The sequence below is a fragment of the Apaloderma vittatum genome, unplaced genomic scaffold (assembly GCF_000703405.1).
Source record: "Apaloderma vittatum isolate BGI_N311 unplaced genomic scaffold, ASM70340v1 scaffold11166, whole genome shotgun sequence".
NCBI lineage: Eukaryota > Metazoa > Chordata > Aves > Trogoniformes > Trogonidae > Apaloderma > Apaloderma vittatum.
The window spans coordinates 1,475-13,823 of NW_009723381.1; the positions used below are offsets into that span (position 1 = coordinate 1,475).

Below are 12,349 nucleotides of genomic sequence, written 5' to 3' on the forward strand. Positions count from 1 at the left end.
AGCAACTAATTACAACTTTTAAGATATCAGTATCTCTAATGCTCTTGAGAGGTGTTTAAGCTGAGTATTTTTACTGTTTCCTTTGTTCATAGTTGAGTGTAGGGTGATACTCACGGTGTGCTTATCACAGCCCTGCAAAATTTTACTCCATTAATGGCAATAACAAGCTGCTTTCTAGATTATTTGTGGGAAAGATGTGTGGGACAATCATGAAGCCCATCTTGAAGGCAATGCTATTTTTTTTAGGCTGGAGCAGGATGAACTGCAGACCTCAGTGAATGCAGGGCCCAGCAGCAGTGGAGATCCTTCTTCGTCCAGTTTAACACAGAGCTCTGTAGCACCAGGTAAGAGGCCACATTAACGGGTCAAAAATCAGCATCTGTGTGCCAACCATATGAAAACAGTAGTCTTAGCTGCATTAATAGTATGGGATTATAGGAGGAGTGTAAGTGGTAAAGTTTATAGAGAAAAGTAATGTTGGGTGATATAAAATGTACTAAGTGAGGATCTAGAGAACAGGGACAAATGCACTTTCAGGACCACAGTGCTTTGGGAAGGAAACAAACCTTGTTTCTTTTCTTGTTTGTGCTGAAGATGTTATAAAAGACATCTTTCAATAAAAACATTAAGTAAGCAAAGGAAATAAGAGAGCATATAAAAAAAATATAACTTGTGTCCAGTTATTCAGTCTTATAAAAGACACAAGGATCCACCACTTTGAGAAGGTAATCATCTCGGTTTATGCTTTCGGTGTGTTATTTTGTAGTCTGTAAGCAATGCACCCTGGCTCAATGTTTGGTTGTTATCAGGGAGCTGACTGGTGAAACCAGACGTGATGAGGTAGCAGTGCTGTTGAGGAAGATGACCCGTTTGAGTTCTGGCTTCCTGACTCATTAAACGACTCAAGCAAAAGCTAAGCCTGTGGGAGCACATATTTCTCCACAGGAGGAGGGTCCTGAAACACACTGACCTCTTAACAATAAACAAAGCCAAAGCTTAAAGAGATCTTTTTTGTGTATCACCCTCTTGTGTTTAGGAGGTTGTGAGCATGTCAGGAGATGTATCCTACAAGTCATTTATTGCTGTGTAATTAGATTCTGTAAACTAAATTCAGTGAGTTTTTATGAACCTTCCTGATTCGTTCAGTAACTTTACATTTTTGTTGACCTGAATAAACTTTGGTCACTTGTTACTAAGCTGAAATTTAAGATGCTCTCAAGTAGCTGAATTCTAAGTAGCAGCAAAAAGTGGTTACTTGGAATGCAGGTAAAAGTTTAAATAAAAGCTCTTCATAGCTCTTCTGAATAAAATCTATTGTCTTGAGACGATGTGCCATTATGAACCTGTCAAAGTATTTTGTCTGTCTGCCTCCATGAATTTACTCAGCCATTGAAGCCCTAAAACTGACTGTTTCTCTCATCTCTCTGTCTGTTGTCCAAAGGTGCATTTAATTGTGTCTAAATTTCTTCTATGTGTTGAAGAAAAGTGGCTTGTTCTGGGCAGTGAGCCACTTTAATTCGGTTTGGGTAATACCTTGCTGGTGATTTTTTTTTGTTTCCATTTGTTTGAGACTGCCATATCTAGTCTTTTAACCAAGAACATCCTCTTGTAATTGATTTAAGAAAAAAGCTCATTTTGGTTCTGCAGCAAAACCTGTCCTCTTTGCTTCTGTGATCTGAGTTTCTTCTTCATCAGTGGTGACATCTCATCTGTAATGGCACTGCATTTGAAAACTGTAAATAATCCTTTTCTCTTCTTTAAGTGGCTGTCCTCTGCTCCTAGTCTGTTGTTATTGTGCTTGGAACCTCCTGGAAGTGAGAGCTTTAAGCCTTGTGACTCTGACATTCCCATGAGGATGTGCGATGCCAAAGAACAATAAACAAACTTAGTTATCCGTAAAATTCTGCCTAGATTTTGCTACTTTTGTGGGTTTTGTTTTGTTGGTTTTTTTCCCCTAAGAACTGCCGGGGTTTTACTATGACTCAGAAAAGAACCGCTATTTTCGCCTCCTGCCTGGTCATAATAACTACAACCCACTCACCAAGGAGAGCATTCAGTACAAGGCAATGGAATGCAAGAGGCTGAGACTCTTAGAAGAGGAAGAAAAACAAAAGAAGGTGCGTTCTGAAAAAAATTGCAATTAGCTTCATTGTGCTCTGTCCCAGGACAGATTATAAACCAAAGCTTTTAAATTCTGACTGTGGTGCTGTTCCTTAAGATGTCTGAAGAAATAAAAAAATTGCTTTTTCCTGAGAATTTATAGTCCTTGAAGCTTTTTGTTTGGCTATTCCAGACAGGAATGAAAGCGAGTAATTATAAACAAAAAACCTGTAAAGAGAAGGGAACTGTGCCTGGAATTGCAGATTGTCCAACAGTTACACTTGAGTCGGAACATCGGACGCTGGATTTCAAATCCCTGCCTTGAATTGCCAAAGTGGAGGTCTCAATTTTAAGCTTCCCATATGTTTAATAAATGTATTGATCATATTCCTGGATGCTGAAGAAACGATAGTAATGATATTTTATGGAAGTGGCTTTTTCATGAAGTGTTCTTTTGGACAGGTAAAATCAAGGGAAGACTTAGGTTTATGCAGGGAAAGCCTGTACACTTCATAAAGTGTTACAGCAGAGTTAATGCTGATACTGTGTATCTGTAATCTGAGTAAAACCCAACAAGGATGATTTTTAATTATCTGAAAGCTGTTCTCATATAACTTTACAAATCACAACTCGGCTTAACGTCATTTGGAAGAAGTGAGGAGGATTCTTTTTCTTGAATTTCTCACTTCATGCAGCTTTTCAGTCTTCCCTGTGAAAGTGCTGCTGTTGGTTTGCATTTGGCTTCCTTTTTTTTTTTCTTTTGGCTAAGTTTAGGTTTCATAGATAATCAAAAAGCTGAAGACCATGTTAATGGGAACCATGGATATACACGTGTTCTTCAAATCTGGCTCTTGGATCAGACATCTGAATTAGGCTTCCAGACAATAACATTTTGGCTCATAAATACTTGCTTTGTGTGAGCATTACCAAAAAGATTTCTTGCTCTGTAACTCTGCAAAGTACTCTATCCTTTGGTCTCCACAGAAAGTGTTTGCAGGAAATTTTAAGAATCAATGCGTGGAAAAGTAGTTTAGCGTGGCAGTAAGGCTGCATAGTTAATAGCATCTTGTTGTGATAGAAAATTCTACTGTATAGTAAGAATTTAAGGTGTTACAGTGAAAACAGAAGGTGACTTCACACCTCAAGGTGGTACTGCTGATGATGTCAAGCAAAAACAATGGCTGTTGTTCCATGTGTTGTTTTTTTTTCTCTCCAGTTTTTGTAATTATAGAAGCACCCCACATCTCACAAGAATGTATTCTTGTTTAACTTATGAAATAGACCAGGCAGATGGTGCTGAATGTATTTTATAGACGTTCTGAAAATTTTAATGTGTGTAGGCTAGAGGAAAAAGTTACCTGTCTCAAACATCTAAGACTCAGAGCCTTGTTAGAATTGTAAACAAGCAAATAACTGAGTACACTTTCATTTTACTCTCCTCCAGAAAACGACAAGGGCTGGGCTGAACTCGTCTGCGCTGTTACAGAAAAGGCAGCTGGGTTTGCTCAGCTCCACAAGTTATTGCAGGTACAACAATTTCATTTGTCTTCTGTTTGCAACACCAAGTTCTGCTGCTGTTAGTGCAGCTGTTTTTGTCAGGCTTTTTGCATTTCGTACTTGGGAAGGATCCTCCAGTCTCTGCTTCCAATCAGCCCAAGTAACTGTCTAGAACCAATGTAATTGGAACGAGTATTTATTTCTGCCCAAGGAATAAATCCTTTTCTTAGTTGTGGTTTTTCTGTGCCTGCATATAAAAGGGAGCTGGCCACAATTTTTAGAGATTGATGCAAGGCAAATAGTGTTAAAGGGATCAGAATTAATGTGTTTGTTACATTTTCAGACCAGCTCCCCCAATTTCTGCTTAGAACAGAAGAACATATTACTTACAACAAAAAAATAGGTTTTTGCTTTTATAATCAGATTGCTAAAATGATGAGAATTCAAATGAAGAGGTTTCCCAGATAAATGAAGTTTAAAACTTCACTTTTTTCCCCCCTCTATACATGCTATTTTGCCACATTGTGCTTTTATGAGTACAGTACAGCGTTTCTTTGGATGAATGTTCCTCAGCTGGCATAACGATTCCTCCTGCCCCCTGCTAGAACAGCTAAGGTAGCTCAGGTTCCCGTGCCTTGCTACCTTATTGTTTCTGCTACTGGAGACGTGCTGGGCTTCAAAATAACCAGAAGAAATCCCACGAACGTGGAAGATGTGTGTGTTTATGGATTATACAAATGAAATTGCAGCATGCTAGTTGTTTGGGTATTTTATATTCTGTGATCAGAAGCAGTTCTGGATATTCTGTCTAGAATTCTTTTCATTGGCATTAAGCCTAGGCTTACCTGAATTGTTCTCTCTTCCCCCCACCTCTGGATTTTATAGGCTGGTCCATGAACTAAAAGTGAACTGTATGCAGAGGAGGAAGATAGAAATTCACAGTCCAGACTCCTCCGTTGCTGGAACCAACAATTTTAAAATAATTGTGGTAAGTTATGAGAACTGTTAAGTTTTTAGGATAAAGAGAGCCCATCCACCATGAAAATTCAGAATCTTGTAATCAAATCCCATAGGTCAAATCTTGCTTTCAGAGATGTGGTATTGGTGTTGTGTCAGTTCTCAAAATCTGACCTCTGCAGTTTTAAACTAGGTAGAAAGAGGATGTTTCTTCCCTAGAATGGAAAATCATGAAAAGGTTGATTTTTTTTTTTTTTTTAAGTGATCAATATGTTCTGTTGGAATTGAACAGGAGTTGAGTGAATAATAGCATGGGGCTGAAAGTGGGAGTGGAGAGGATTAAGAGAAAGAGGAAAGTGGCAAAGTCTGTGGTTCAGAGAATCTATGTAAACATCAGTAATCATTTTACATCTCACGACCTGAAGGCAGTTTCTACTGGTTTTGCTGGTACCACCTGTGCAGCAGAGGTCTCTGGAGCAAATACTTTTGAGAGCCAATGTAGGAATCTCACCAGGACCAGCTCTTGGCCCTGGGAACAGAACACTGTGTAGGTAGCAGAAGCCAGAAGGGAGTCAGAAACTTGGTGTTATAAAAGAGAAGCTGCAATATTGCACCAGCCTTTTTGCTGTGATCCAACAGCAGGAGAATTTCACATTCACTTGTGATAAGGTTTAAATTTTTGGTGCGAGTCCTCTACCAATACGAGTCTGTGCTTCTTACCAGCCGGACTAAGTGTCTAGAGCTGATGGAATTGGAAAGAGTCTTTATTGTTACTCAAGCAGTAAACTCTTTTCTTCCTCATGGTTTTGGTTTTTTGGGTTTTTTGGGGGGGGGGTATGTCTGCATATAAAAAGGAGCTGGCCCCTGTTTATAGAGATAAATGAAAAGCAAATGGCGTTAAAGGGATCAGAATTAATGTGTTGTTTCATTTCAGACCCAATGCAGCTCCCTCAAGCTGTGTTTTCCTGTAAGTTTCCAGAAAGTGTGACCAGTAAGTTTTTATTTTACAGGCAGATGTTGCTTGTGAACGGATATTCACTGTGAATGATGTAGAGCACGGAGGATGTAAATATGGTATCATCAACCTCAGCGGTTTGGGGAAGGAGTCTCTTGCTGTGGAGATGTATGACAACCTCTACTTCACAAACCGAAAAGTACTGTGGTCTGTTCCTGCTTCTTTCGGTTTTACTGCATTCTCAGAACGCTCTTCTTGTGTAGTGCTGGTGGAAATGCATGAGGGTTGGGGAAGGGGTTAGGAGGAGAGCATGCAAGAGTCAAGCAATGTGAAGCTTGGATAGGCACGGAATCACGGTAAACTTCTTTCTGGATGTTCTCAGTACCAGTGTTAGTTCTCAGGAATGTTACGCTGCAATGAGAACAGAAGACTACTTAGAAATACCAGCTTCCAAGGATAGTGCTTACCACCAAACTGATGTTAAGGGCCAGAAACTACTAAGATATGCATGTTTTTTTCCTTAAAAATAGTTTTGGGAAAATGTGTTTAACCTTGAACATGAAGCATATTTAAAACAGGCTTTCATAATCTCAATGCTCAAATTCTTTTGAAGATGATCTCTTAAGTAGTAGGATCTGCTTGGTGCCTCAGTCTGTGTTAGGACAGACTTCTCAGTGCTGCTCTCTCACCTGCATTTAAGAGGAGTATGAGGCTAAAATGCTCATGTCCCATTACTGGGCTGTTTAGGGGGCTAAGGAAGCGTGCCTGGTGCTTTGTATGATGGCATCTTTGCATGAAAATACTCTTTCATGAGTTGAAGAAGAGATCACAAAAATAGTATGTCTTGTGTCTGAAGGTGAATTCTGTGTGCTGGGCATCACTGACTCATCCAGATTCTCATGTTTTATATCCTTTTCAAAAAAAAAAGAAAGATTTCAGTTCAGCTTTCACAAATCTGCATCATGCTGCACAGAACTAACTTCCAGGGAGACCTCTCCTGTAGTTGCCTCAGAAATTAAGTTTTCTGGAAAGCAAGAGAAAGCTATAAAAATTGAAAGATGCTGGAGCTAGTGAGAAGATGTATGGTTCCAGTTTAATTGTTCCAGTTTAATAGTAGGTGAAAGACCATATTCCCTGCCCCAGAGACTTGTCACTTCACACATAGTGTAGATATATCCAAAATGATCTGATGTGTAAAAATCGGCTGGGGCAAAAGAACAATAGAGAGCATGAAGGCAACTAACTTGCTCTTTGAAAGTGGCTGGTTGGTTTCTCTTGCAAACCATCCCCAGACTTGCTGGGGCAAGAGGAGAATGGGAGCGATTCGTTGGCATCATGCTCTGCAACTTTCGCAGCAGGTTCTGGGGATCCAGCTCGGAAGAAGCCGAAGGTTGATGCTATAGTAGAGGAAGCAGTAAAGGACAGCGAAAAGCCCAGAAGAGAGGAAGAAAAGGGGGTTTTAACAGGAGACATGGCGGGCAACAGGTGTGCTGTTACAGTTCCAAAAGAGAAGTTACATAGAAATGTCTGTAGGGGCTCAGGAGAAAAGCCAAGCGATTCAGGACTGGTCCAGAAGGTGGCAGGAGCTCACCAAGCTTGATCACAGTGCGTGAGGGCTTGGGGATTGTTCGGTTTGGTTATTTCTTGCTTTCCTCTAATCATGTCACAGATTTACCCCACTGAACCTGGAATGCAGCTTTCAAATCCTATTTATACTGGTATCATCTTTAGAAAGTATTTTAATGTAATCCAGAGTGATTCTTCCTTGCCCCCCTGATGTGTGCTTCTCTTTTTCCAACTCATCTCCATGAAGAACAGGTCTGTGTTAATGCAGCAGCTGAAGATGAGAAGCGTGATCTGTGTAGGCCATGCTTTTTTTTGTTTGGTTGTTGGTTTTTTCCTAGCATTAGAAAGATACCTGAGTATTCCTCTTGTCTTTCTGGTAGTGAAAGTACACCAGCAAGAACTGGAGTTCTTTCTCCCTTGTTCCTATGAAAGAAACGAAAAGTTAAGGCTTAACTGGAAGTTGTAAGGCACATCAGTGGTCTCAAAGGGAAAGTGGTGTCATCTGTGGCTGTGTCGGAGCATCTTGCTTTTCGCAGCTGTAAATGTTAGGCAGCCTGTTCTGTTCTAGGGAGAAGTTTTTGTTTGCCTTAACTCACTTCAGCAAGCTGTGCCTTATGGGAATTGCAGAAACACCAGGCTGTGCCAGTCTGCTTCCAGCATCACTCTTCAGCAGCACTAACCCAGGTAATTTGGTTTCGTTGTGTTTTGTTTCTCTTTTTTTCTCTGATTTTTGACAGCAGCTATGGTATGAAAAGACTGCATGGGGAAGATTATTTTCACACTTCAGTAGCTGGTGAGACTGTTGTGTTCTTCTAAAACTTAGAAAGTCTGAAACAATTTAAGAAATGAACAGGTGAAAGTATTTACTGTAAGAATTAATTCACAAGCAGTATTCAGAGCACTAGTTTATTTTTAGCTTCTGAGGAAAACACCTCACTTGTAAAGCAAACATTTGAGATTTTTCGTGAGTAGCTTGGCCTGTAACTAATACTCAGAAGCTGCACACAAGAAGTACTCAAATTTCTTTATAGGCTATCTAGAATTGTTGCAGGATTCCTTCTCACAGCAGCTACTGGAGTGTGCTCAGTGGTGGAAAGCTGGTAAATAGCTCCTTGTGCCAGCTCATGCTCATTGTGTGTAAGCATGCTTGATTTAGAGAATCCTATGTCTTAAGTCTGATGGCTGTAGCCATATCTTTATGTATTTGTTTGTTCAATGTTCTGGGGGCAGGACTTTATTAATGGCACTTTCTCGATAGCTGTCAGAGCCATGCTTCTTCGAGTCACACGGTACAGTCCTCTAACCAAAGTTCCATTCAGACACGATCAGTTGAGTTTATGCAGAGGAGATCTGTGATGAATAAGAGCTATCGACCTATTTTAAATTTTTAATGTCAGGCTATTTATGCAGCCTTGAAAAAAAGAAAGAGATTTGTAGGGTTATCATGAACTTGCAGGGTCACTGAAGATGGATGGTGACTAGGCCAGCATGCCCAGTTGCTCTGTAGAATATTTTAAGCCCTTCACCATCATCAGGTGCCCCAAGTTCCACTGAAATCCTCCTGTCTCATGTTTCCCATTGGTTTAGGTGTTTCCAAGTTTCTTGACTTACTTCACTTTTCATAAGTTGCTGGTTTGAGAGAACCTTGCTAAGTAGATGCTGGAAGCAAAGTAGAACTTAAACTGTCTGAAACAATGTTTTAGACATGTCACCTCTGCTGCCTGACATGTATGGTCATGGTGGATGTGCCAAGAAGGAAGTGAAAACCAAGGACTTAAGTTTTATGTCAATTAGCGGAGTTTGTGCAGGAGCTATGTGAGTAACGGTCCAATCTAGGATATTGTTACTTACTCAAACCTTTTTTTTCTTTTTTATTCCGTAGCCAGGCCAAGAACTTGCACGTTAGACTTTGGCTAATATACAGCTTATAAACGTAAATGTTTTATATTTCAAGCCCACTTATCTTTAAAAAATGGCTTACTTGGTGCTGTAAGGCAGGTGTTATTTTTCTCTTTCCTGTCTCTTGAGTAGCACAGGGACACTAACTGGGGTAACGTTGTCTCTTCCCTAAACTGAAAAGTTGAAAGAAGTATGGAAATCCAGAGAGGCATTCTGAGTTATCATCCTGTCCTAACATTTTACAGACACTTCATGTGCTGCTCCTCTTTCTCCTAGGAGATCGACCGGGAATGCTGTGCAGCTTCAAGATATCCACTGCTTGGTCCTGTGCTTGGTGCCTGAATCCCCAAGCAGACAACTGCTTCAGCACAGGTGACCTGCAAGGCTGGCAACCGCTTCTCCCTCGCTGGGAAAGGCTTCTTGCGTTAATCTCGCAGCTGCTACCCAAACCACAGCTAAACGAACGTCATCTGTCTCCCTTAGGCCTGACACGACGAGTTCTTGTGACCAACGTAGTGACAGGGCATCGACAGACGTTTGGAACCAGCAGCGACGTGCTGGCACAACAGTTTGCCACACAGGTAAGAAGCAGCACACGGCCTTTGGCTTTTCAGGGCGCTGCCTCGTCGGTGGAGGTTTTGTTCTGTTTGTGACAGGACTCGTCGTGGTGTATGTGAGGCTGTGAACAGAACGACTGTTTGTTTGATAGCTGTTCCGCAGCAGAGCTGACACGGTCTGATGCTCGTACACAATTGAAAAGCAACAGGAAAGATTAACTGATTTCAGCCTCTGTGGCAAGAGGGCTAGTTTTGTTCATTGCACAGAGGTAATAAGGAAACGAAGGAAGTAGGAAGCGCGCAATAACAACGCCTTGTAAAATTGTTTTGGTCTTGGCAAATGCGCATTTTGTTAACGTTCAGATTATCACCTCCATCAAGTAGGAGAAAACCCCTACAAAATACTAATGGATTTGTTCACAGAGATTTAGTGAGAAGCGTGAAATTGGAATATGCGAATTCCAGTTCTGTTTTCCTGTCACATTAGACTGAATTCCTGCTTACCTAGCTGAGCTTTTACAGCTAAAGTAAATAGCGGAGATTTGAACAAACCTAATGAGCTGTTTGAAAAATGTTGTAGTGTGTAATTAAAAAGCTGGTTCTTAATGCTCGTGTTAATAAGGTAATTTGACAACTGCATCAGAGAGCTCACCAGCTTGACATAAATTCTGTCTGTGTACCTTGCAAGATCCTTTCTTTCTCTTGGGTTCTTCCAGACCCCAATGCTGTACAACGGCTGCCGCTCAGGTGAGATTTTCAGCATTGATGTGCGTCAACGCAGCCGGAAAGGCCAGAGCTGGAAAGCAATTCGTCTCTTCCATGAGTCAGCAGTTACATCTATTCGCCTTCTTGAGGCTGAACATTACCTTATGGCAGCAGATATGGCTGGAAAGGTATGGATTTGTTGCATTTTGTTATTTTGGGCATTGGCAGGAGCTCATCCCAGTCCTGAGGGTGGATGTCCGTTCTTTGGGGGTAGTATCAAACTGTGTGGTAGTTCCATAGGTGGGTCCTCTTCCAGATCCACTTACTTATCAACCATCAAGTGCTCTCTGCTTTATTAATACATTCTCTTCTAAACAATTGCTTCAACTTGCAGATAAAACTATGGGACCTGAGAACAGCAAAGTGCGTCCAACAGTACAAAGGGCATCACAATGAATACGCTCTTCTCCCTCTGCATGTGAATGAGGAGGAAGGACTTCTTACAGCAGGTACTCGTAGAGTGCATATGGCAGTGACTTTCTTGTGCCTGAGGAGCATTTCTTAGCTTCGCCTGCTGGGAGCTGTTAGTTCTTTACAATTCAGATGAAATTTAGCCATAGACAGACTTTAATATACTATGAAAATGAAGCAGTAATGTTATGGGAACACACCTACTGTAACAACTCCTGGGTAGCGCTTAACGGCTTATCTGCTGTGTCCTGCAGAAGTCCCATTATCCTTTCCAGAGCAGAGCAGAATACACTCGATTTTGAAATTCAGGGAAACAATGTGTAGACAGGAGACTTGATGATAACTTTGATAGACTAAAGAACCTCTCTATGTTTATTTGGTGCTTACCTAGGTAGTGTGGTGAGGGACCAAAGCACCAGTGTCAAAGCACAACGCCTTGTAAACTGTACCACTCAGATTTACTCTGAATACACTTGGCTACAGTCTGAGGTTTAATTTTTTGTCATTATTTGCGGCAGAGGGAGGACAAATCACAATAAATGAAGCAAACCTCCTAAATCCTCCAAGTTTCACAATGCCACTGTAAACAGTGACCTCCTCTCCTTGGATTTGTCAAACAGTGATGGAATAATGAGAATTTTTGATAATCTGACAGTGAGTTTTTCTCTCCTTTTTTGGCTTAGGAGCTTGATAATGAGGAAAGCACTCTAAATACTGATGTATCATGCATTTTATTGCCTAATAGGGAATACACATTTTTCCCCCTTTTGCAGTATGCAGTGTAGAACATTGATAAGCACTTGGCTTCTAGTGTGTGTAGAAATGGTCAGGGGGTTTTCCACACAGACCTTCTGTTTCTGTGATGATAATCTTATAGAGCTGTGTGAAGTACTTTTTTGTGTAATCTTGAATTCTGGTGCTCCTTCCTTTCCAGTTGGTCAAGATTGCTACACCAGAATTTGGAGTCTCCAAGATGCCCAGCTGCTTAGAACCATCCCTTCTCCCCACCCATCCTCCAAAGATGCCATTCCCAGCGTAGTGTTTTCTTCAAGACTTGGGGGTAGCCGAGGAGTTCCTGGCTTACTCATGGCTGTCAAACAGGATCTCTACCACTTCTCCTATAACTGATGCAATATTCTCTTCAGACCCAATCTACAAAGCTGCCAGCCTATACATGACTTCAACATTTTTTGCACCGGTCGCCGATGCTGTTGAGTCACTATGTGCTGCTGTTGCATCTGCTTTACCCTTGACATTCTGAACCTCCTTCAGCAGGTTCAGCAAGTCTTGCTGCATATAATCTCGGACATCTTGTAAATAAAAGCTGAATGCTGATTAACTTCTTAGGCAATGTTCAACCTCTTTAAAATGTAGCTGTAAGCTTTGAAAAGCTGGCAACTGAATTTCCTGTCAGAAGACTGCTCTAACTTAATGCTAGTTTGGTCCTATAACCATGTAGCTTTGGTACATCTCCAAAGCAAGCAAGCAAGCTGCTGCAACAGCGTGGATTAGCAGACTGAAGTAGCTGGTGTTGAGAAGGTGACACTACAGGTGTCCTGGGGCTTCGGAGGAGCTTTGGTCTGGGTCCCTGCATCAGCTGTCTCTGCTACACGTGTGCTTGGAAGCTGTCCTGAGAGCAGCT

General features: G+C 41.2%; 1 protein-coding gene across 1 annotated transcript; it reads left to right on the forward strand.

Annotated features, from left to right (window-relative positions):
• Positions 1-250: 250 nt before the first annotated feature.
• DCAF4 (DDB1 and CUL4 associated factor 4) lies at positions 251-12,042 on the forward strand. Its single transcript, XM_009872098.1, has 12 exons — positions 251-344; positions 1,960-2,117; positions 3,545-3,627; positions 4,483-4,585; positions 5,565-5,708; positions 6,366-6,415; positions 7,680-7,759; positions 9,251-9,346; positions 9,458-9,555; positions 10,248-10,424; positions 10,631-10,745; positions 11,642-12,042. The coding sequence occupies exons 2-12, from the start codon at positions 2,067-2,069 to the stop codon at positions 11,833-11,835; spliced, it is 1,191 nt and encodes a 396-aa protein (XP_009870400.1). The 5' UTR covers positions 251-344; positions 1,960-2,066; the 3' UTR covers positions 11,836-12,042.
• The last annotated feature ends 307 nt before the right edge of the window (positions 12,043-12,349 follow it).